The 21,757-nt window shown below is 42.0% G+C and overlaps 1 protein-coding gene across 3 annotated transcripts in view; it reads right to left on the minus strand.

Annotated features, from left to right (window-relative positions):
- Window positions 1-284: 284 nt before the first annotated feature.
- LOC149176910 (uncharacterized) overlaps window positions 285-21,757 on the minus strand; it is a 64,397-nt gene continuing 42,924 nt past the window's right edge. Inside the window, exons 5-9 of one of the 3 annotated variants that reach the window (XM_089420012.1) lie at window positions 1,944-2,035; window positions 1,353-1,690; window positions 1,182-1,251; window positions 959-1,024; window positions 285-846 (exon numbers count right to left, since the gene is read on the minus strand). In XM_089420012.1, coding sequence (XP_089276138.1) covers window positions 664-846; window positions 959-1,024; window positions 1,182-1,251; window positions 1,353-1,690; window positions 1,944-2,035 — 749 coding nt within the window. In that variant the 3' untranslated portion in view covers window positions 285-663. Of the gene's footprint in view, window positions 847-958; window positions 1,025-1,181; window positions 1,269-1,352; window positions 1,691-1,943; window positions 2,036-21,757 lie in introns of all 3 variants that reach the window. The other 2 variants (XM_089420014.1, XM_089420013.1) reach the window with 2 other exon arrangements.

Genomic DNA, 21,757 nt, shown 5'->3' on the forward strand with positions numbered 1-21,757 from the left:
GTCAGTGGATTAAACAGAGACCAATCATTTGACTTCTTTTAAAGTAGGTTAACTGCATTAATCTATTTCAATAATTAGGATCTGTACGAATGGCTTGTGGAATCGAATGAAAAAAAACAGATTCAGTAAAACCTGTGTACACAAACAAGAAAAAGTAATAAGAACTATGGTGCTTTTGCCTCTCTGTCTCTGTAATTTCCTTGCTTTCTGCAAGTTTAAAAGTGTCATTTATGAAATGAAAAGCAATTTCTCTGATCTAGGTGACAACTTTGCTGGAACAGATCTGTCTCAATTCAGTTCCATTGATATTTGAAATCAGATGTCCAATTGACTCCTAAATTACAAGCTTGCTATCTTGTATAAGCCTTCATTTTCTATTTATTTTCCAAGGAAAATCATGGGAGGAAACCCAAATGATGCTTCCCCACACTCGTGGATGGCATCCCTGGTAAACCCATCAGTGTAGACTAATGGACCTATCCCAAGGGGATTTGAGTGGAGCACCTACTGGCACAGAACTAGACAAATGCCCAGCGACAACCGATTCAGCTAATCCTTTAAATTTTAAGCCTTCCTTTTCCTATTCAATAAAGAGTTCAGTTTCAATAAACATGAGATCATCTTGAATATTTAAACTGTTATGTTGCCTAAATATTCAATTACTCAAATCAGGAAATTTTCCTGATTCATGTCTGTATAGCCAATATCCACTAGGCAAAGACCCTGAGGAGGAGCAGGAGGAGCGGATGCCCTTCTGCAAGTAGCATGCATAAGTTTCAGTAGATTATCCGGGGTTGCACCAGCAGCAGCCTCTCTTACAGCAGTGGCAACCAGCACACGAACCATCTGTAAAATTGCATTCCTGAATGTTACTCATATAAATCAAGCTGTTTTGGTGATTACTTTAATAGTCTCTTTTTCAGCTAGATATATTGTCTTTTATACATTTTAGTTGTACCTTACGCAAAAATCTGTTGGCAACTAGCTCCACACACATGACGGTCCTTCCTTTGCTTGTAGTATCCTAGAAAATCTCATCGGATTTTACCCATCACATATAGACACACAATTGTTAAACACTTGGGGCTATTTAAGAAATCAGTGAAAACAAACTGCCATGCACAAATAGTATCTGCAACAACTGTAGAAAAATCAGATTTAAGATGATTCCAAAATCATACCTGTCCCAAGTATGGCAAAGTAGCAACTGCAGCACGAGCATGATACATAAAGCATTCTGTTGCAGGACCCCTTGAAGAAAATATGAGCTTCATGTTCAGAAGAAAGGTACTTACAATATCATCCAATACAAAATGAATCATGAAATCAAGTTAATGTTATCTAACAGTTACCTGCTTCTTGATGCTTGAGTGTCCCGAGCAAAAATTCTGTAAGATAAAGACTGGCCTTCAAGCTGTTGCAAAAGCTGATTGACTGTATCAACATTGAAGTTATGGGGCTTGACCAATGCCTGATGTTTTCCAATAGCACTAAAGTTCACGGACTCCATATTTATAACATTCATGTCAGTGCTTTGATTGTCACCTTTTTCAGCCAAGCACAAGCCGTCATAACTCACAGGACTTTCACCATCGACAGCTGGTTTATATCCTTCCCCATCTTTAAGAGGTAAAATGTACAGATAACGCCTCCATTTGGCAGAAAAATTAGGGTGGAATTCACGTGAGACCTACAATCTCCTGACTATGTTAGCTCTAGCCTTTATACAGAAATACAAAAAACTTCCAGCACATGCATAAAAAGTAGATCACTTTTGCATTAAAATTGGAGGCCCGGCCCAGAATACAGCACAACTACATAACAGATAGCAACCACAAACTTCAAAATAATTTACCATGATTGGAAGCTTTTGACATAGCATAAACAGCCAAACCATTGACCAATGGCACAATAGCGTACTAGGCAAACAGCGATGTTCTCACCTCAGATATACTCACAACTCTAAGTTTTCCTAGTGCTGCAGCATTTATCTCGCTCTCGATATCTTGTAGACTGGTGTCTTTTCTCCAAGTATCTTGGAGATCAAATTCCAGACAGTAAACAAGTCAACAAATATACAGAAAGGAGGCAAATAAATATGAATGCTATATCAACAACATGCATAAAAGCCTTTGACAGACATATTATTTTATAAGCTCAACACAAAGTAAAGAGAGACAATCAGCAAATATTCCAAGAGTAGAAATGATAATGAGGACTCCAACGAGTTTATTAAACATGTTTAAGGATGTTAACTAGCAAACATGGCTGTAAACATGTTAGTACCTATAGATCAGAGTTACAACAAAACTACAGAAGACAGGTTCACAACTATGAATCTTTCAACAAATCATTTTAACATCCACCAATAACGAAAAAGCAATCAATGGGGGGAAAACATTGGCAGAATTCTAGAATCACAAACTTCATCTGGTTGATTCTTACACAGAAGTATTCACAAAGTAGAAGACTTCAAGAAAATCACAACTTCACAGGATGTCATAAGATCTCAAAGATGGACATTAAAGGACTGGCTGGACCTACCTCCCAATCTCCATTTAGAGTAACTTGTTTTTCAGGACAAGCTTTCTAAAAATATATCTGAATTTTGAAATCATGCCCAGATACTCTTCTCTGGAGAATGGGATCCAAGTTGGGTGAGTTCAATGTAAAAAAAGGCCGTGATCTTAGAGATCTGCATCAGAATAACCCATATAAAAACCCTGTCCTGAGATGGAACCAGGTTTGAGGATAAATAAGCCCCCAAAACGGATTAATCCTTCTGATGGAACCAGGTTTGGGGATAAATAAGCCATCGAAAGGGAATAATCCTTATCTTGCTATATTAAGAGGCAAAGTGCTAAGGAGAAAAGTCTAAGATAAGGGAGATCCATGGGACGTTCTTGTTGCACCTACTATCCATAGCAATTCCAATGAAAAGACTCTCTCGCTTACTAGTCCCCTGCCCTTTTGTTAGATAAATTTGGAATGCAATTCTGGGTAAAGGAGATTTCCTTGTTTTCTTGGCAGATTGCACCTCACAGGATCTTTAATGTCTCACTCTCTTTGTACTCCGAGTGATAGAAAGGAATATATCGTTGGAGAAAATTTGGAATTTTCTGTAGAAAATATCCTACTCGAGGAATTAGATGAACAGGAACTGATCTATTTTTCAAAATTCAGGAAAAAGTGCCATACGGGTATCTTCCAAAATTAAAGCCCTGGTTGTTGGATCAATCAAAGCTACCTCCCCAAAGCTTCCAAAATGGAATACTTACTATCATTTTCAACAAGCATGGCTAGGAGAGCAGTCCTCAGAGCCATAGACCAAGAGACTAGCAATTTCAACATCTCACCCTTTCCTTCAGACCCATCTATTTAGGAATAGATGTACCCCAGCCAGTTATCCAGTGGGGCTTCTCAGGGTAACCCAAGTAAAGAAGCAGGATGCAGCTTATTGACAATTGGTGTACATTCAAGCTAGACCTTGGCCATAACAACAATAATCATGCAGAAGTAGAGACAGCTGGATGTAGTTTACAACAATTCATTAAAAGTTAGAAAGTGGGGAAATTTTGAAGATTCAGATCTGGTAATCAGGTTCTTGAAAGGAGAATACCCAGAAAGATCTTATTCTCAAGAACAAAATTGAAAACCATTGAGGCCAGACATCTAGTCAACAATTTTGGAAATGTCGCTTCCATATATTATTAGGTGATGGAATGGAAAAACAGACACCCCTACCAAAGATACAAAAGTGCCTGAAAGAGAGATTACTGAATCTCAAAATCATATCTCTTGTGGTCCTTGCTTAAAACTTAATATAAAAATCTAACCTCGGTCCTCTCAAGCATGAAAGGCTGACCTTACAGTTGGTTCAGTTCTTGAAACATTCTCATCTTTCTTCACAACTCAATTTGGATGGGATAATCATGGAGGAAGTTGTAACCACTTCACTTGGTGAGATTGAGATTTTTTTCCCCACAGGGAGTTTTCTCCATTTATTGGATTTTTGAGGTGTGTAGTATTTTTTTAGTTGTCAGAAGCACTTTCAATAGCTGTAAAATTATTATTGTCTAGGATTAAAGTTTTAAACAGAGGCTGTCTGAAAGTTCCAACGGAATTAGAACTATAGCGATGAATTTGTTAGCTTATGTAGCTCGAACAGGTGTTCTAGTCTCAAATGGTGTCTATGAGGCTAAGGAACACAGTGGATTAATTTTCTCCAATACCCAGAAAAAGTTTCTAAGGAAAATTACCTTAATTAGAATTAATTAGCTAGTTTATTAATTTTCCTAAGTCTAACTTAGGGAAATGGCTTAATTAATCGGGATTAATTGAGGTAAATCGATTTTTCTCTAACGACTTCTAGAAAAGTCATTTGATGGGGTCAAGATGATCTTAGCCATCGATTGAGATTAGATCATGGCCGTTGATTGCTCAATGAGAGATTATAAGAGGAAATCGATAGGCATTTGGAGAACAAATCAGAGACAGATTTGCAGTGATAGCAAGGGCACAATGATAGCATGAGGGTATTGTTACCCACCACCAGTGGGCGACCCTATAGGACAAATTTTTCTCCTAGATTTGTCTTCAGCTGGCAGCTGGCAGCCCCTAACACCCACCAGTGTAGTTGATATTGTGCCAGATGTCTCCACTCCTTGAGCCAATCATATGTCCCCTTGCCCATCTGTCGAGATTGTATGTTTGACGGTAGGCCATCCAATCCTAAAGGTATGATTTTTAATTATGCAATCGGGTGCTTATGCTTGTTTTTCTTGGGCACACTTGGGTATGGATTATTGAGTGACTTGGAAGGAGGAAGGGTTTTGACTATGGTCTTGTTCCCTTGCCTTAACTAGGGGGGTTAATCCTCAACCCTAGTCCTGTGGAATCTCCCCTATTGGCATATAGCTTTAGGATGGACACTACTTGGGAAACCCCGATTTTGGTAACGTGGTCCTGTTTTCCTGTTCCATAATTTTCCCTCCCCTCTGCACATTACATGCCCTTTTTCATCATCTTCCCCCTCTAGGTCCACATGACCACTAGGTCCACAAGGCTTTGTTACCCCCTCCCCTTGTCCACATGTCGAGGTCAAGCCTAGAACGATGGCCCAAAGGTTGATGCAGCTTAAAAAAAACATAAAAGCATAATATGGCCACATACAAAAGGAAATAATACCACAAAATGCAAAAGATGGTCGAGACAATAAAATTTAACACGTGGGCAAAAGCCAAACATGAGCTCTACCCCTTATCATTATGGCCATCACCTTGGTTCCTAGGGCCCCTATGAGTGCCCCTTGCATCATTAAGGAACTCATGTATGTCCCAACCCTTGGTGGGCGATGAACTGCCCCACCTTAAGAGGGTAATCATTGCTATATCATACACATCATGCTCTCATCCCCCGAAGCCCTAAGCAATAAAATAAAACAAAAATCAATAAAAGGAAAAAGGCAAATGAAGAAGAGTGGAAAACAAAGGCCAGGGTAACTCGTGTATCACAATTTCTCCCTCCTACATTCATACACCCAAATATGTGGACATCCCTTATCATTACCACCCTTGAACCCATCTCATTTGGACTTGAGACCCTTGTCTCCCGATCCACCTCGTCATTATTCACATGATACCTACCACTCGAAGGATGTACCTTGGACATGTCCTTCCCTTTAGGGGCTAGGAACACCTAACAGGGTTGTTTGTTAATCACTCCTACCTAGGAAGGTAGCACCATTACATGCTCAAAGCCCCAAATTTGGAAGGGAAACCCGCTATGAAGTCTCATTTCTACCCTTGACTAACAAGCTTCTTCACTCAATTGCACTAATGAATTATTGTATCTGAATGTGAGGAGACGCATTGGATCTTATACAAGATTGGCAAGTGGTTCCATCATGGGTTGGGCAACTTAATTGGGGCTCAAGCCCACCAAAAGATCATATCGACACTTGTAGGGGAAGCTTTGAGAGCCATGAGTTTCGATCATGTGACAAAGCATTATCTCATGCCATGGGCAACCTCAACACCTTCAACAGTTTGTTCATTGCTCATATTATATGAGAGATGATGCACTTGGACCAACAGTGCCCCCGCCATATTTATAGTATATACAGGGTTTGGCAGTTGATTCGAGGCCTAGAGAAGTATAGTCTCATCCTTGAGATGTGGGAGGGAAATCACCATCTTCCATGCCCTCATTTGGAACAGTCTACAAGCTTATTTTTCACTGGGAGACCCATGAGACAACTACTTGAACCCCAAAGCCACTTTGGAGCACCACATGATATTTTACTTGGAGATTAAGGGGCCAACCCCATGACTATCATTCATGGAGCCCTCACTCTCATTATGGCACCTTGAGGACTCAACAAGGCCCTCCAACGGCCCTCCTACACCATTGTTTCATCATTTCGACTTCATTTAGGATGGCTTATTCTTCACTTTATGAGCTATTTGATGGGCTTGTCAACAAAGATGTGTTATTTTGCACATTAAAATAATTATAGGGGCATCTTAGGCTAATTTGAACTACTTAGAGGATCATATAAATAAAAGTGACTCTCATTAGTGAGAGCATCATCATCACACTTGGCTTTATTTCTATTGGAGAATTTTGCACTTTTCTTTGGATGTCTATTGGAGCTCTTTTGATGCATTTCGATCTATTTGGAAGGTGAAATCTTGTTCTTTCTTGGAGCCGCTTTCTTGATCTTGGATTGGAGATATCTCTTGTTATCTTGTAAGTGATTTTGTTGAAGATTTTTCATGAAAAATGTATAATGTGTGGAATTATTGCAACTATTGTTAGATTGTGGGATTGCACATGTTACTTATTGAATAACAAGTAGATGAATGTTCCTAGTGGATTGAAACTTGTTTTTCTTCCATGAAAATCCATAGATCTTGGGTGGGTAAATGTTAAAGAGTGGTTGCTAGGGCATCGCTTTTTAGCCTCCTTGAAGACAATTTCGATAAAATTTTGAATCATATAGACTCCATAGCCCAAGGATTAGGCACTGACGCAAGCAAATTTGATGATCACCTTCTACTTATGTTGTTTTCCACAATACTGGTGTCTAGGATAGAATCTTAAATCACTGATGCTACCAAACCAAGTATTACAACTAGTCTACTTTGCAACAATGAGACAATATACAACAGTAAATCTACTAGTGCAAAAAATATACACAACTTTTTACAAATTTATACAACAACCCAACTTTGTTATATTAATCCAACTGAATAATACAACAGTCTAGGGCTCCCATACCAGGGATAATGGCCCTCATACATCCACTGATACAAGACAACAACAACTAGGGCTTGGTGTCTGTCATGATGACCACCAATCTACCCTGAACAACATGCTTTGACTATCGAGTTGATGTAGCGCGCTCTTTCAGCTCCTCTTGATCGTACCTTGTACACATATGCCCAGTCCTTTGGCTCCCGATCTGCAGCACCTGCCTCTATCAATGCACCAAGTCCATCTAGCCATTGAATCTCGGCTCCAATCTGCTCTCTAGTCGATCGTTCGTCCTTCAATGCATCAACACCTCGAGACTCCTGTCGAGTTGTTCACAACTCCATTTGTGACAGCTCTCAACTACCCGTTGTTGCTCCTCAACTACTCAAGGACTTCAGCCCACTATAGTCTTCCTGTGTTGCTCCAATGAAGACTAACACAGGGCACGGAGGGCTACCACCTATCACTACAAGATGTCCTTCTCCCACAATGAACACAGGCTAAGAGGACAGTCGAACTTCTATTGTAGATGTCCTTCTCTGCGAGGCAAGTCTAGGGCTAGTCAAACTACTCCTGGCTGATCAGACCCTTGAGCTTCTTCTTCTGTCACATCTAACAATCCCTTAGTTCTTCAAGAGACTTGTTTCTTCGGGCTTGAAGCAAGCCTCTACAATCCTCCCATGTTTGTTCTTAGGTTGCTCCAACTCTGCCTTATCTAGGCCCAAACTTGGTCCACTCTCACACTGCCCTCCTACAGACCACAAGTGTCAAATACATGTTGTAGCATCTACTCACTGGTTAAGGCATCCAACCATTAATATCACCCTTCCTCTTGGCTGCTAACAGTCTCCCACAAATTGTCCTCTTCTAGGACACCATCCACCTACCATCCATCCATCAACAAGGTGACATCTACAACTCACTGTTGTCGCCCCTTTGACCTCGATTTTTGTGCATTCACAAGACTAGTTAGAGCACACATCAGCCCTAAGCCACTGCTCCAAAACTGCTCTTCCCTTGTCCAAACTCCACCCTCTTTTGTTGTCACTATCTTGGCTTCCAAAACACCTTGGACACCTCCACAAGGCTTCTTGTACAAGACAAATTGTTGCAGCAACTAGGGTTGCCTCAAGGCACAAGAAAAATTGTTGTTTGAAGCGTCTCTGCCCTCTATACACATGTGTTGCACTTGGAGATGAATGCGGCCTCTTGAGAGCCTCCTCCACAAGGCCTCACGGCCCCCAAACCTTCTCCAATCACCTGTTGTTTTCTACAGCAGTTTGCGGCCACCTATAACAAAGGTTCCTCACACCTTAATGCACAGAAAAACACTCTTATAATATACCTCTAACCAATTGCAATATCCTACAGAAGAACGCACCGAAAGACAAGAGAAAACCACACCAAACTGTCATCCTAGCCTCCACAAATGATGCCTCAAACCTGTGTTGTCTTCTCCCGAGGAAACCACACCCAAACTCAGAGATATTCCCTATCTAACTCGGCTTCCTTGACTCTTCGTCCTTGTTGCCTCAGTCGTTGTCCATTTCAAAGCTATTCCTTTGATGTGGATGCACTTGGATGTGAGGAAATGCCTCACCTCACTTGGATTTATAGGTTTATAAGTGGGGTCATCAAACTTTAATTTGGGCACTCAAAATACACAAGTTGACCTACTCTTTGTCCCAAATTAACCTACAGCCACATAGAAAAACTATTTTCTCCACTTCTAGAGCTCGGATTTCAATGATTTTCGTTGCCTCCAATTCCTCTCGGGGTCCTCTATCATCTCCATCACTCACATCATCAACCCTCATCACAATTTCACACCCACATGCTTGGATGCAAAGCCCACAGGCTTGGGTTCCAAGCCCACAAGGTCACTTGTGGAGCTCCTCCTTCCAAACCCTTGAATCCTAGGGCTTGAAGTACCTCCCAAGCTACAAATCTCAACAATCACCCTCTCCTTACTTCTCTTTTTCTCTTTCCAAAAATTTTCGGCCCCTTCCTTAGACATCCAACTAGGGTTCTCTGCAAAATCCTTTAGAGGAAGAATTTTGCCAAACCAATTGGATGGAAATTTGTGTTGATGTTTCCTCTAGAGGCTCACAAAGTTTGAGGGAATTCCTATGGTTAGTTTGTGAGAAAATTTGTGCCTTCGTTGCATCTTTGAATTCCTATATTGAGTGTCTTTGGTAATGTGGTCTTCTTAAGGGTCCCTTGCACATGGTATTTAAGAAATTGATCATTTTAGACCCTTTTCCCTACCTATATTGGCCAAGTAAGGACATTGGAAGAACTCCTCCCACGACTATTCATAAACCCTATGTATTGTATAGGTTTCTTTCTAGCTTTCTCTAGTGGAGCGAAAGCCCTATTTTGAGGAACAATCATCTTGCAAAGGTCCTAGAGAGGTCTTGCCTCACCTTGGAAGTCTTGATCCTAGATATACTCATCATCATTGAATATCCATAACCCTAGGTATTGACTCTCCTCTTAGGTCTTTCTTGGAGAGCTTTTCTTTCATTAAGCCATAATTGAGCCTCTCCTTTGAATGGGCATTGAGAATCACTTCACACCTTATCATTGATCCTATCATTTCAAGTGATTTCCTTCATATCGAGACTCCTCCCGTCGGTGAAAATCCGTAAAGAGCAGGGGACACTGACTAAGGTGACAGTGGGTCTTTATCCCATTGTTGTTATTTGGCCTAGTAGTTATCCCTTGGGTACCCCTCCTAGGACCCCTGCTAGATTGTGTGGCAATAGGCACCAGCAAATCAAGATCAGCAATGATTGAAGATAGAAGAGTCAGAGATATTTCTTCACAACAATTTCTAGTTTCTCAAAGATAGAGGGAGATTGATTTTATCTACAGTAGAGGTCGAGTTTCCTAGTGGTGTGAGTTGCTTCAGATAGGTCGAGTTGCCGGCGCAAGGAGAAATTTGCCACAGTGAACAATTTGCAGAGGAGAAGACGAGTTTGCCTAGAGAAGTCGAATTCCAAAGGAGGCTGAATTTATTTCCAGCAAGTGTGAGTTTGCAATGAGGGCCGAATTGCCAAGGTTGCACATGTGGACCAGTTCAAGGCTCTAGAGGAAGGCCGAATTGGATCAGAGGAGTCGAGTTGCCTCCAAGAGGCTAAATTGACTTGCAGAAGTGAAAGAAACCATTTTCCGAAGGTTTTCTAATTTACAGCAAATGGTTGTAATTTTTCAATCATAGAATTTTGTTGAAGAATAAATAAAATACTCATCTGCAGAACTGGTTTTCCCCACACGGGTTTTTCTAGGGACATTTGTCCAAAAATATTGGTGTTCATTATTTGTGAGTGTGTGCAATATTTTCTCAGTTCCTGTGGGTTATTTATTTTCGGTGAAGCTGCAGTAGTGTTTTATTTAGTTTTTGCCGCATACAAATTGCAAAAGACAAATAATCAAATTTGATAGGTGAATAATAACCAATAATTGCAACAATATTAAAATTTCACATGGCATCAAAGCAGATCTAAGGGCAGAGGAGGGCTCTACGTAGGCATAAGAATAAAAAAGTCGATGGTTTATGTTGCTTTTCCATGACCTTGGTGTCCAGGATAGAATCTTAGATCTTTGACGCTACCAAACCAAGAATTACAACTATACTACTTTGCACAGCGGAATATAAACAACAGTAAATCTACTAGTGCACAAAATATGGACAACTCTTTACATTTTTCAACCCAACTTTCTTATATTAATCAACATACAATACAACAGCCTAGGGCTCCCGTACCAAGGATAATGGCCCTCATACATCCACTAGTACAAGATACAAAATTGGGGCTTGATGTCAGTCCATCAATAGCCAATCTACCCTCAATAAGATAATCTGACCATTTGGCTGATGTAGTCGACTCTATCAGCTCCCCTCGGTCGTATCATGTACCTGCCCGGTCCTTTGGCTCCCGATCTGCAGCTCCTGCCTATATCAATGCTCCAAGTCCATTTAACCACTGGACCTCGACTGTCAATCTACTCACTAGTTGATCGTTCGTCCATCAACGCATCGAGACTCCTGTCGAGTTGTTCACAACTCCACTTGTGAACAACTCTCAATCCGCCCACTGCTGCTCCTCAGCTACACAGGGACTTTAGCCCACTATAGTCTTCCTGCACTGCTCTAATGAAGGCTAACATAGGGCACATAGGGTTGCCACCTATCATTGCAAATTTCCAAGATATCCATCTCCCACAATGAACACGGGCTAGGAAGACTGCCCATCATTTGTTGTAGATGTCCTTATCCACACACAAGTATAAAACTGCTCCTAGTTAATCAGACCCACGAGCTCAACAACTGCCACTCTAGCAACCATCTAGGTCCATGAAGATGGTGCACATCGGGCTCCAACTTGGGCACTATCATGTTGCCCTCCAACAGACCATAAATGCCCAATCCACTATCCACACTTGGTCCACTCTCACGCTACCCTCCAACAAACCATGAGTGACCAATCCTTATTGTAGCATCTGCTCCTAGTTAGGGCATCCAACCACCTAGGAAACCCTTCCTCTTGGCTGCTAACAGACTTCCAAATTGTCCTCTCCTAGGACACCATCCACTAGCATCAATTCAACCTTAACACATCAATACAATACATACCTAGCCCCGCCCAACTTTTGCGTCACCTTGGTGCAGTCTGCTACATGCTAAGCCCTCACTCATGCTGCCTGCACTCGTGTGTTCCTGCACTTGCACATTCTTGCACTCACATGTTCATGCACTCACGCATTCCTAGACTCGCGTGTTCCTACACTCGCGCGTTCCTGCACTTTCACGTTCCTGCACTCGCACGTTCCTGTACTCGCGCGTTCCCACACTTTCACGTTCCTGCACTCATGCATTCCTACACTCGCGCGTCCCTGCACTCACACTGCCTTTCTTGATGTGTAGACTATGAAAGATGCTTCTTGGATGTGTCTAAATGCCTCACACTTGACCTATATTTATAGGCATCAAGTGGCTCCAATGAATTTGTCTTTGGGCACTACTTTAACCTCAAGTTGACTTGCCCAACTAGACAAATTTACCCATCTTAACTTTAAAAATTCATTTCTCTTCAACCACAACTCGGAATCGAATGATTTTCAATGCGTCAAATTCGTCTCGACGAGTACTATCATCCTCATCCATCACATGTCAAAATATCTCCATAGTTTTGTCCCCAACATTGATGGGTGCAAAACCCCAAGCTTGGGTTTCAAGTCCACAAGGCCATTTGTGGAGCTCCTTCCTCCAAACCCTCAATCCTCAAGGCTTGGAGTACCTCCCAAGCTACAAAAATCAACACTCCCTCTTAGCGAGGGAGCTACTTCCAAGACTAGGAATTAACCATCATCATCGGCAACACTAGCCCATATGGCATCCATCACTGTAGCATACCCTGTAGAATGAACCCGACAACCTCGGTAATGCCTCTACCTCATCACATCTAAACTTGAAGATCCCAAACCTCCATAGGGATGCTCCCTCTAAGGCTAGACTCCTTCTGAGCCTACACGATCTCCACTGGTTCAATCCTGCAAGCACTCATCCTCCTGGATCAAATACTACTCGTGAAAATCCCTCCAATCTCAAATATGCAACATCACGATCCAATGAAGACTCTAGCCTGCCAACCTGCAGTCCATCACAAGAAGCCATTTCGATCAACCTAATCTCGTCCAAGCCAAAAAAACCCTTGAGTTGTCCCAACCATCCATGAAAAATCAACAGAAGTCCATGATCAGCAGTCTACCCTACAACAAACTGTTGTTCCCTAGGCTCACCACCAATCCACCAGAACTCCCAACGAAGCCAGTCAAGACCACATCTGCATGTCTTCAATTGAACCCTTTGCTCCATGATCTAGACACCCACAACTCCCTCTGAGTTGCTTCGTTGTGCACACTCTGATTCACTGTCCCTCAAAGTAGCTTAAATACGCTCCAATACCATGTTGTTTTTCCACGACCTTGGTGTCTAGGATAGAATCTTAAATCTCTGACACCACCAAACCAAGAATCACAACAATACTACTTTGCACAGCGGAATATAAACAACAGTAAATCTACTAGTGCAATAAATATGCACAGCTTTTTACATTTTTCAACCCAACTTCGTTATATTAATCAACATATAATACAACAGTCTAGGGCTCCTGTACCAGGGATAATGGCCCTCATAAATCCACTAGTACAAGATACAAAAATGGGGCTTGGTGTCAATCCATCGACAACCAATCTATCCTCAACAAGATACTCTGACCATCTGGTTGATGTGTCGACTCTCTTATCTCCCCTCGGTCGTACCTTGTACCTACCCAGTCCTTCGACTCCCGATCTACAGCTCCTACCTCTATCAATGCTCCAAGTCCATCTAAACACTAAACCTCAATTGTCAATCTACTCACTAGTTGATCGTTCATCCATCAACGCATCAACACATCGAGACTCCTGTCGAGTTGTTCACAGCGCCACTTGTGAACAACTCTCAATCTGCCCACTGCTGCTCCTCAGCTACTTGGGGACTTCAGCGCAATATAAACTTCCTGCGCTGCTCCAATGAAGACTAACATAGGGCACAGAGGGTTGCCACCCATCACTACAAGATATCCATCTCCCACAATGAATACAAGCTAGGAGGATTGCCCATCATCTGCTATACATGTCCTTCTCCACACACAAGTATAAAACTACTCCTGGTTGATCAGACCCATGAACTCAACAACTGCCACTTTAGCAACCATCTAGGTCCATGAAGATGGTGCACAGTGGGCTCCAACTTGAACACTATCACGTTGCCCTCCAACAGACCATAAATGCCCAATCCACTATCCAAACTTGTTCCACTCTCACGCTGCCCTCACAGACCACGGACCAATCCTTGTTGTAGCAGCTACTCTTAGTTAGGGCATCCAACCACCTAGGAAACCCTTCCTCTTGGTTGCTAACAGACTTCCAAACTATCCTCTCCTAGGACACCATCCACCAGCATCAATTCAACCTTAACACATCAATACAAACATACCTAGCCCCGCCTAGCTATTGTGTCACCCTAGTTCAGTCTACTACATGCTCAACCCTCACTCGTGCCGCCTGCACTCACGCGTACTTTCTCTCGTGTTCCTGCACTTACACGTTCTTGCACTCATGCATTCCTGCACTCGCGTTGTCTTTCTTGATGCGTAGACTATGAAAGATGCTTCTTGGATGTGTCTAAATGCCTCACACTTGACCTATATTTATAGGCATCAAGTGGCTCCAACGAATTTGTCTTTGGGCACTACTTTAACCTCAAGCCGGCCTACCCAACAAAACAAATTTACCCATCTTAACTTCAAAAATTCATTTCTCTTTAACCACAACGTGGAATCAGATGATTTTCGATACGTCGGGTTCATCTCAATGAGTACTATCATCCTCACCCATCACATGTCGAAATATCTCCATAGTTTTATCCCCGACATCGATGGGTGCAAAACCCCAAGCTTGGGTTTCAAGACCACAAGGCCATTTGTGGAGCTCCTTCCTCCAAACCCTCGATCCTCAAGGCTTGGAGTATCTCCCAAGCTACAAAAATCAACAGTTTAAAACCCAGTTCGCATTCTTCAATTTATTTGAGGCTCACTATATTTCAAAGGGTTTATAAAATGGCCTCAGTAGGTTTGAGATATTAGGACAGATTGGATGGAGCCTCAAATTTTGAAATTTAGAAAGCCACAATTTCCTTATTGTTGGAAGAAAATGGTCTCAAGAAATATGTGACCAGTGTGATAGTCGTTCCAATGGATCCAGCTCAGCGTTCAACATACTAGAAGGAAGATGCCAAAACACAGAGGATAATGATTGATGGAGTCAAGGACCATATAGTTCCGCATATTGTTGAATTGGATATAGCAAAGAAAATGTGGGATGCAATATTGAAACTATTCCAAGATGCTACCACTAATAGGAAGCTACTTCTCAAAGAAAAGTTGAGGAATACCAAAATGGAGAAGGGAGAAGACATTACAAGCTACCTCACCAAACTTATATTGGTAAAGGACAAGTTAGTTGCAGCAGTAGCCATGGATGGCTTTACGAAGCAGTGGGATGTCTTCGTTCAAGTTATTAATGGATGAGACACCTTACCAGATTGGGATCGATTATAGAGCAATTTCACCCAGGAGACGTTGAGACTTAGTCTTGTCAGTGGCAACAACAATAGGACTCAAAAGAGTGAGGAACAGCAGGAGAACGTGGCCCTAGCAAGAAAAGGAAAAGCAAAGAAGGGGAATAGCAAGGTACCCAATCCAAAAGGTGAGAAGGACTTTCGAAGGTCAAATGCTATGGTTGTCACAAGTTCAGCCACTATGTCAACGATTGTCCATAGAGAAATAAGAACGAGAAGAAGGGAAAGAAGCAGACAACAGCTTCTGCGAGTTCAGATGAGCTCTTCGGCAAAATGGATTAGGAATTCACACTTATTGCTTGCCTATCTAGCTCGACCTCACAAGGAATCTAGTATATAGACATTGGGGCGCCATTCCACATGACAGGAGTTAGAGAGTACTTCTCCAGCTATAAGGAGGATGACATCAAATTTCAAATCTAGATGGGGAACAAGTCCAAGTGCAACCCAATTGCAAGAGGTATTGTTCTATTTCAGAGGAAGAATAGCAAGCCAATTTGAATTCATGATATGTTGCATGTGCCAAGCATGCATATGAACTTGATTTCCGTATCTATCCTTTAGGATAAAAGGTACAATATACTCTTTAGAGGGGCGCAGGCGCTGATTAGGCACAAGGATTGGAAATCACCTATAGTGATTGGAATTAGGAGCACTCGGTTGTACAGGTTGCAAATGGACACTCCTAAGGCAATGGTTAGCAATAGTAATCCGAGGGATCAGGGGGGCTATGGCATAGGAGGATGGGCCGTATACATCATGGGGCACTCAAATTACTTTGTGAGACAATGACAAGTGTTCCAAAGGTGAGCACAGAGCATGACAATGTTTGTAGAGGATGTGTGTTAGGAAAGTTTGCGAAAGCATCTTTTCCAAGGAGTGTCAACAGATCGAAGGGTATTCTTGACTTAGTGCATTTAGACATATGTGGGCTGATGTCTACTAAGTCTCACAAAGGATATGAGTACTTCACTACTTTTATTGATGATTTCTCCAAGAAGACATGGATATACTTCCTAAAGACCGAGGATGAGGCCTTCAGTCGCTTTTTGGAGTTCAAAGCTCCAGTGGAGTATACAACAAGCAAGAATATTAGGGTTCTTTGGTTAGTCAGTGGTGGTGAGTACACAAGAAAGGAGTTCCAGGAGTTTTGTACTAGTGTAGGAATCAGGAGAGAGTGGACGGTTCCTTACAACCCGCAGCAGAATGGGGTTGCTGAGAGGAAGCATCATTCTATATCGGAGGTAGCGAGAGCAATGTTGTATGACCAAGATTTGCCATGCTTCTTATGTGCAGAGGCAGGGAATATAACAATTTACATACAGAATCGGGTCCCACGTAAGGCATTAGCCAAGATGACACCCAGAGGAGGCATTCACAGGGAAGAGGCCAGATGTCAGTCATTTCAGGATATTTGACAGCCTAGCATACTGTCACATTCTGGGAGACATGTTTGAAGTTAGATCACACTGCAGAAAGAGGGTACTTTGTTGGATATAGTGAGACCTCTGAGGCATATCAGATTTTCTTTCCAGGAGCCTGGAGGAGTATAGTTAAGTGAGATGTCAAGTTCCTAAAGGACGAAAGGAGGTCTAGAGATTTTCCAGCAACTGAGTCAGAGTGAGTAGCCAACAGAAGTTTCTAGAGTTGAGCAGCAAGATCAGGGGCAGCAGTGCATGAGTATAGTAACCAATACTCAGATGCAAATGTTCCTGAGACTTCACAAAGTATGGAGCAACAGATGCAGCAGATCAGGTAGATGCATCAGGAGGATATAGAGGTGGATATTCCAAATTCCACAATTGGTAGGAGGAACCGTGATGTTTGGCAGACACTCACAGATGCTCAAGACCTTGTGGGAGCTCCTAGGACGGGCAAAAGACAGTGGAGACAACCAGGGACGTGCATTGGCTACATAGTGTTGGTTAGTCAGTTAGTTGATAGCGAGCCTTCCAGCTATCAGGGGGTCACACAGCAGCAGGTGTGGCAGGATGCGATGGTTGAGGAGTACACCTCAGTCATGCAGAACGATGTTTGGGAAGTTGTGCCTAGACTGACAGACAGGGCGATGGTTAGATCACGCTGGATCTTTAAGATCAAACACAGTGCAGATGGCAGCATCAAAAAATACAAGGCAAGGTTTGTTGGAAATAATGAGGGATGAATCAGTGTTTCCCTGATTTTTACAAATGGTTAGTTTATTTACTTATTTAGAGCATTAATTAAGACAGAATCATAAATATCACATCAATTGAACAATACACAGAATATGTCGTCCAGACTCCAAACAAGCTTTGCATTATGTATGGTTACATATGCAATTTACCAGCAGAGCTGGGAGGAAGTACAGTACTCCCCAATCCTGAAGATGTTTGCAGACAAAGTCTGCAGGAGTCTTCAGTGTCCCTTACAGACAACTAACCATCTCACTGCCACAACCACCTGTTGCTGTCACCACAGTATATTTGCTGCAACTGCTACTGCTTTAATACCACTGCCCACTGCTTCTATGTCTGCTGCTGTTCTCTGTCACTGCTATCCTTTGCCACTGCTGCCAATGCTGCAACCACTGTTCACCATTGTCCACTGTCCACTTCCACTGCTCTATCTGTCCACTGCTGCTGCCATCTTTACTGCTGTCACTATCTTCAGCTCCTCCTGCTGCCACTCTTTAGCTCAACTCTTGCTGCTCAACCTGTACTACAAAACCCTTAGTTGTCATGAAGGCAAGCCATACAACACAACTGTCATACTGTCACATTGATCATTGTCTCACTATTAAGTAGGTCCGTGTTTCACTGTCTCTCCATTTCACTGTCATAGCAAAGTACTGTCACAACTTCACTGTTCACAAAAGGTCATTGTCAGGCAACAAGATCACTGTGATGTCTAGTATATCCCAGTCATATCTCCAGTTGTCAACCATCTCAATGTCACCAACTGAGTCAAGTAGATTACTGTCCAAGTTACCATCACTTATCAAGGAGATGTTGTTTGAATCAAAAAGGCACTATTTCATATTATAACAAATAAAGGTAACTGCTGCTACATATTGTTACTAATCAAGATTATTGTCATCAAAGTTTAGGGTTATTCTATGCTGATCAATGTCTCACTGTTTCACAAGCATTATTATCACTGTTTACTACAAGTCACAAATCCACTGATGCGACTGAACCCTAACTGCTTCTATAGTCTACTTCTGCAAAGTATAATGACAGTGAAATGTTGAGCTGATGTGCCTTTATCTGAAGCTACTTCTTAAGCAGTACCTTTGATAACAATTGCAATCTTCTTTCTACTGAAAGGAGTACAACTGTACCTTTTTCTTTTGAACCCTTATCAACATACTGCACAACATGAGATCCTCATGACTTCTCCTTATCCTACTTCTGCAAATGATGGGACTGATGCAAACAAGATTGTTAATCATGAAACCAGGGCTGATGCAAGTGGTAATAAAACATTGCTGCTGTACCCAAAAGTTCTACTCCAGACTTCTTAAATAGTGGCAAGTATTCAACACTTGTTCCTTCCTAGCATCCAGGATTAGAGTGTTGTACAGACAGGTTCAGATATTTAGTTTACAGTTATGCCTTCTTCAGAATTATGGCACAAACCTGCGTAGATGTACTTCTGCTGCATCTTTCAGGGTCTTCAAATCTGATTCTTATTTTCGGATCAAATCTCTTGCATTAGGTCTTGAATGCTTATGGAATGTCTTGTTATATCAAAACTTCGTCACCACAGGAAATACAAATCCCAGTTTAAATATGTCTGAATATGTGCTCAAGTGCTGCAATTAGTTTCCTCAGAGATGAATAGAACAAAAGACCTTCTGCTCAGAATGTGACCTAGATCATCCACTGCAAGAATGCAAACTCCTTACCAGTCAAGCTTTGCAAGGTTACAGAGATTGTGGTTAATAAGTCTGCAGCATTAGTTCCTTCTTCAACGTGCTCCTTAAATGATTGAAGGACCAGATTCAATTCAAATGTGACATCTCTAGGCCCTAATGGACCGAACCTCAGTGTTAGAGACTGAACTGTCCATACATTGCTCAGAACTGTAAGTCCATAGATAGACAAGACCTGTGCATGAAAACACAGTGACGGTCTGCACAGATCTCTTGTCCACTGACTGTATCTCTCAGAGATGAGATCGTGCAGTAGGGCTCATTCAACCCTTGAAGACTGAACTTTCAAGGAGCAGTCATTTAAAACTCGAAGTTTATCGAACAACACCAGCGAATATTTACCCACAGAGAGCAAGATATATCACGATTTCAGAACACAGGCAAAAACCCTTAAGCATTGGTCCTGTTACCTGCAATCAATGTGGAATCCCCAGCGATTTCCATTTCAGACTTCATGGATCGAATATATCACTATATTATTGTACTGGTGTTGCCTGAAGAGTTCAGAATGAGCTTGTTCCAAGGCCGAAAATTCTCAGCGAAACATCAAGACAAGACAGTTGGGCCGCATAGTTTCATAATGTTCTACACCAGATAGACGGCAGAGGATACACGATGTGCATAGCTCGATCAATCTGCAAAAACACAAAAGAACCACCGAATCCCTAGAGCCCGTAGGGACAATTTCGGTCAAAGAGGAATATGCATATGTCACATAGGGGAACATGCCTCAAATCAAAGTTTCATGGTTATCTGTTAATTTTAAGTTAACATGTTCTTTGCTTAGGTTAGTTACTTCGTACATCCATTTGCCCATTAATCCATCAGCAATCATACAGTAACTAATGAAAGAACATAAGAGATAAATGCTGAAGACAAGCCAAGACAGAAGAACACAAGAATATGGCTCAAGCCAGGGAAAAACCCCAAGATGGGGAAAACCCTTGATCGAATCTTCTTATTATTAATCATCAAATGTTCAGCAGAGAGAGATATAGAGCACAATGATTTAAAGTCAATACTGACTTGCCAAATGGAAGATCTGACATCAAAGCACTTAAACATGAAGATGACTTAATGAAGCTGCAATTCTGGCACCAAGGGCTGGAGATTTCTATACTGCAATTCTGAATACTGGTTAGGGCACAAACACAGTTAGCTTCAAGTGCTGATGGCAATCCTGGTCACTGGTTAGGGCTGTCGGCTTCAGTCCTCATTCTCCTCTCCCTCAATTACTGCGATTATCCATAGAAGACACCCAATCACTGATTTAGAGCTTGGTAGCTCCTCCTCAACGAATCTTGAAACAGTCCCAAACTACATGGAAGAATTCTGACCTGTCTGCGCTCAAGCCTGGGCATATGCGGCCTAGAGAGGAGGACTTATACATGCCTTCATACCCACCGAATAGTCTTAGCAACAAGCTGCTGTAGCAGCGCTATTCCTGCGGCCTGTAACAAAGATAAACCTCACCAAACAGGTATTCCTCTGACTGCGGCTATATTCAACAGGAAATATGTACCCAAAATCAAGTGATACGCTGCCCAGACAGACCTATCTTCCACGCATGGAGCCACAGACCTGCGGCTCTTTCTCCCAAGAAAACCGTACCCTAAACAGAGATAGGCCTCCTCATAATCTCGGCCCCTGCCACCTGCGTCCTGCCTCGGATGCCATCCTATTTCAGAGGAGAGGATGAGCACTTGGATGATCTAAATGAGGATGGAGGATGCCTATATATATATATGACAATTTGTTCTTATGGAGGTGAAGCCGGCCATGACACTTGGAGGCAAATTTGAATTTCAAATTTTCAATTTTCCCGCCTTAATAAGATTATGACTTGTAGAATTTCTTTTTTAAATAAATAAATATTTCCTTATCCAAATTCGGTGATCTTTAGGTTGATTTTGGTCCTCTCGAAAAGAGGAGTTCAATGCAATAATCATCTCCAATAGATGAGCTGTCCAATGGTGGAATTTGGCCCTAGTTGCCAAATTTAACACTCCCTCTCAACTAGGGAGAATTCCACCTGTCAAACCAACAACTATGTCACTGATCATCATGCCATCATGAACCATCTCTGAATCTTGATTCTGCTCTGCTCTGTTGAACACTGAAGTAATAATGAAGAAGAATTGACCAAGAGTGAGTCACAAGACCTTACCACTCTCCACTGACAAAAGTCAGTCCAGAGGTAAAACCTCAATCAGACTTGATCCCAGATCAAGTTGAAGAACACCAAGCATCCTAGTCATAGGGAGTACGGCAATACCCGATGCGTCCATCGGTAGTGCTATGGTCCCTAACCACTTTTCCCAACTCATTGGCCAGATGAGAGGTACTTCCCATGTGTCCCGGACTACATGGGTAGGATGATACTGAATCAATAGCAA

The sequence above is a fragment of the Pinus tabuliformis genome, chromosome 4_1 (genome assembly GCF_031772625.1).
Source record: "Pinus tabuliformis cultivar Carrire ecotype Pingquan chromosome 4_1, CPIR1, whole genome shotgun sequence".
Taxonomy (NCBI): domain Eukaryota; kingdom Viridiplantae; phylum Streptophyta; class Pinopsida; order Pinales; family Pinaceae; genus Pinus; species Pinus tabuliformis.